Below are 4,347 nucleotides of genomic sequence, written 5' to 3' on the forward strand. Positions count from 1 at the left end.
TGGGAGTCGTACGCTCCTTTGCAGGGGGAGCAGGGGTGAGAGTCGAAGGTGAGAGTCGTGCGCCCCTTTGCAGGGGGGAGAGGGTGAAAGTCGAAGGAGGGGTTGGAAAGTTATATTTCCTTAATCAGTTCACTCCATATCTCTCTCGCTGCCCAGAGTTATCTAACTTTTCATATAAAGCGGTGAAATAATTACTAACTTTAACTGTAAATAACTTTTTAACGAATGACGAGCGACGGCTAAAACTTGTTGAAGGTCACTCAGGGTCATGATCTTGACAACATATGTCAAGGTCAAGGTCATCGGGGCTGGCTCCTCTCATCGGTATAATTACCGATACGCACTTAAATAAACAAATTCAGACATAATTAAGATAATTAATGGATGCTTGCCGTTTGATGACACAAGTCAATACAAATCGACACAAGCATCATTCTATCCTTTATTAATATTCAATAAGATTAAAGCTGCGTTCCATTCCACGCTCGCAATGCTCGCGAGTATCGTTTATCCTTGTTTAACATTTCATAAACGATAAAGATGAAATGATTCCACGAGCGTTATGAGCATTAAATGCAGCCATAGGAAGTGTTTATATTGGCCGTAACTAGAGACCCTCTAATAGAGACCGGACAATCTTTGGTTTGTAACAAAATGGCGACGATATACATGGTAACTCATTAAGCTCATTTTACTTTCCCAGGCGAACTTTCTTAGATACTGTATACAAATTCTGTATGCAGTATTTAAACGTAATTTTTATTTTGCAGAATATTATTTGAAGCTGATATAAAGAGGTAAAATATATATTATGCTTTCAATTTATGGAAATAAAGTTCAGAAATTAAAGGCAAATATGTAGTTCACTATAAAATGGTATTCTAACCTTTTTTCAAATATTTATTTAATGAAGAATAGGGTAAATGTTAAGAAGACCCCCTCCACCTCAGATAAGAAGTAGTGAATTTGTTTTCAAAGTAGTAAATTTGTTTCTAAAGCAGAGGATTTTGTGGCTGTAACAGATTTCCTAACCTAAATAGCTGTTAACTTTAATGCTTAATATCTCGTATCGTAAGGCAGAGCGACACTTTTTTCGATACCAGAAACGCATCGATTGAGTATATTTTTATCAAAATTTGAGATGGAGGGGGTCTTCTTCAACATTTACCAAGAATAGAATAGAATTTATTCACTTCAGCTAATATACAATTTAATGTTATAATAATAATTTAAATTCTACACATAACAGAAAATGCCTGGTTGTTGTGTCCCTGGCTGTTTCAATAGCAATAAGAAATGTTTTTCCTTAAGGCGTTTTCCTGCAAATTTAGAACGGCGAACATTATGGCTGGGAAAGATAGGCAAAAAAAATTGGCAACCTTCTCAACGTTCTTATATTTGTGAAGTAAGTACTAAATGTATTAATTGATTAAATGAAATGATAGATATTTATATATTGGATCCAAAGTATTTAAAAAGTACGTTGTGTTATACATTCATAAAATCAAAAGTACCTCGAGTACTCAACCATAACAATAATGTTACAATGTTATTTTTAGATTCACTTTTCAAAGGATATGTGGGAAAAGCCTAGAGTTGATGGAAAACAAAAATTAAAATGTAACGCTGTACCAACAATTTTTCCAACTTCAAACGTATGTATCTTGAATAATTAAGATGCTAAGAAAATTGTATATTGTACCTAATGTATATTTATTTGTTTTTAAAGATATTTTGAATATATTCTAACAGAATAATTATTTTATGATATGCAGATAAATCACTGCCAAGAGCTTAGTGAGACTATCTCTAATGTACATCCATCAAATGAGACTTCCACGTCTGTTTCAAAATCTCATTCTTTGAAAAGATATGCAGACACATTACACGATTTGGAGAAAAATGTTGTTAAGGAATTACAAATCGTTACAAACATTCATGAGACTATTTTGATGGATATTTTTAAAAAATCGATGTCTAACTCGAATAATCAATCAATGAATATTAATTTACAATCTGTTATTAATAATAACGAATACAATTTGGAAGACACTCAATTAACTGAATTGAATATTGAAAATCGAACTGATATCATTGCAACAATACCAAACTCAGATGCTAATCAATTAGCATTACAATCTGCTTTATTGAAAATAAAAAATTTAGAAACAAAGCTTAACAAAGCCAACACGATCATTTGCAAAGGCGAAAAAGCGAAGAAACATCTACTTCAACGTATAAGAAAATTGAAGAGCTCAAAAAGATTATACCTTGAAAAAAATTGGTTAAAATCGTCAAAGATACTAAATAAAGTTTTTAATGAAGATCAAATTGAATGGCTTCGAAGATATACTTTCAAACGTAAAGTATATAGATGGTCTAAAGAAACAATCCAAAAAGCGCTTCGAATAAAATTTTCTTGTACTGAAAACGGCTACAAAGAACTTATAAAGCAAAATATTCTATTACCATCAATACGCACACTCCGAAGAAGCATTGAAGCATTTAATTTTGAATCAGGAATAAGTGATGACATCTTTGAGGCTTTAAGATGCAAAATATTACAATTTGTAGATGATAGAGAAAAAGATTGCATGTTGGCACTTGACAAAATGAGCCTGGTGAACAACATGACGCATCAACCAATTTAATTATTGGAAATGCTAACATTCCTAATAGTCGCGGTAAATTTAATGAAATTTCGTAATTTTATTTACATGATTCTTTAATTTCTATAATTACTATGTCGATGGTTCTTATTAATATATTCTTTTCCTTTCTTCTGCTTTAAATCTTTTTATTTAGGAGAAATAATAGAAGCGACCCATAGATTAGTTTTTATAATTGCCGGTATATTTTATCGATGGAAGCAGATTGTAGCATATTATTACACTCCTGATGGTTTCAATGGTGCACAATTAAAACCTATTGTCGAACAAATAATTGAAAAGGCTGAATCTATAGGCTTCTATGTACATAGTGTTACATCAGACATGGGAGGAGTAAATCGAGCAATAAGTAATCACATTATTTTGTAATAAATATATAATGTATAAACTGTATTTTCTATCTTTTTAATAATTATTTCATTTAAAAAGTAAATGATGTCTGTTTCCTTTCCAAATCTTACCGCGCGCTAATAGTAGGGATATGAAAGCATTGGTTCCGCCATATTGTTACTCAACCAATGAAAACTCTGACAAGATCGTCCGGTCTCTATTAGAGGGTCTCTAGCCGTAACCATATGCCATATGCCGTAATCTATAAAAATTGACCAATCACCTTCGAGTATTCCCTTCTTACCTTCATCGAATGAGAGAATACTTGATTGTGATTAATCAATTTTTACAGATTACGGCATACGGTTACGGCCAACATAAATGCTCCCATAAGCTTGTGTCGACTTGTGTCATTAAGGTTGCGTTCTTTGTCACTTTGTCACTTACAACGCTTGTGTGCATCAATTATCCTTATTTAATATTTAATGAACAAGGATGAAACGACGCTTAAAGCGTTGTAAGCGGCAAAGCAAACACAGTCTAAATAGGAAACACCCAATCATATGTAAAAATGTATATAAAGTTTCTATACTATTTATCTTAATTAATTGTATAAACTTATGCCCGTATTTATAGTCGTGTTTCTGCTAAGAAACTCAGCTGAAACTAATCTTGAGTCATGGAACAGTTCAATAGACGAATTTTGAGAGTTGATTTATTTCACATTTGTAATTACGATTCAAGTGAAGAACTCAAATGAAGTTTGTCTCGAAATATAACTTGAATACTTTTTTTCACGATTCAATAGTCGAATTTTGAAACAAGATCTCGTAATACGTATTAATAAACCTTCAAATTTGTATCAGCTAATTCTTGAGTCGAGAAAAATTACGTATTACGTAAGTATAATCCAGGGGTGACTTGAGAAGGAAAAATGATATAATATTTATATTAGAGTAGATATTATAATCTACATATGTATATGTATGTATATAATATATTGATATTGTGTGTATTATTAGGTGTATATTATTTATTATTATTATAAATTTTATTATTATTTATTAATTTTAATTAAATTATAATCTTGACAAAAGGGGACCAAGCTTCGATAACTTTAACTTTGGGATATATTGTCAAGGTCATAATCCAAAGTGAGCTTAAACAAATTTTATCCACCGTTCGCTGTTCGTTAAAAAGTTATTAACAGTCAAAATTAATAACTATTTCTCTGTTTATTATATATCAAGAATCAAATAAGCTTAAGCAGAAAAGGCATTCCCATCCGCCATATTGGTTGAATTTTTAAATTCTAAGTTCAGATTCGTCATCAGCAACCGCGAAAACC

General features: G+C 31.5%; 1 protein-coding gene across 1 annotated transcript; it reads left to right on the plus strand.

Moving 5' to 3' along the window:
• The first annotated feature begins 1,252 nt into the window (after nt 1-1,252).
• Nucleotides 1,253-2,651, plus strand: LOC108730262 (THAP domain-containing protein 5-like). The gene is made up of 4 exons (XM_018459842.1): nt 1,253-1,405; nt 1,560-1,655; nt 1,776-2,235; nt 2,575-2,651. Exons 1-4 carry the CDS (start codon nt 1,253-1,255, stop codon nt 2,649-2,651), a joined length of 786 nt encoding a protein of 261 aa, XP_018315344.1.
• The last annotated feature ends 1,696 nt before the right edge of the window (nt 2,652-4,347 follow it).

This window comes from Mycetomoellerius zeteki, unplaced genomic scaffold, assembly GCF_001594055.1.
Source record: "Mycetomoellerius zeteki isolate Tzet28-1 unplaced genomic scaffold, Tzet1.0 scaffold877, whole genome shotgun sequence".
Taxonomy (NCBI): domain Eukaryota; kingdom Metazoa; phylum Arthropoda; class Insecta; order Hymenoptera; family Formicidae; genus Mycetomoellerius; species Mycetomoellerius zeteki.

Coding starts and splice junctions, on each gene's coding strand:
- LOC108730262 (XM_018459842.1), top strand. CDS start 1,253: ATGCCTGGTTGTTGTGTCCCTGGCTGTTTCAATAGCAATAAGAAATGT. Junction 1,656..1,775: donor CAATTTTTCCAACTTCAAAC/GTATGTATCTTG, acceptor TATGATATGCAG/ATAAATCACTGCCAAGAGCT. Junction 2,236..2,574: donor GAAGAAACATCTACTTCAAC/GTATAAGAAAAT, acceptor TACAATTTGTAG/ATGATAGAGAAAAAGATTGC.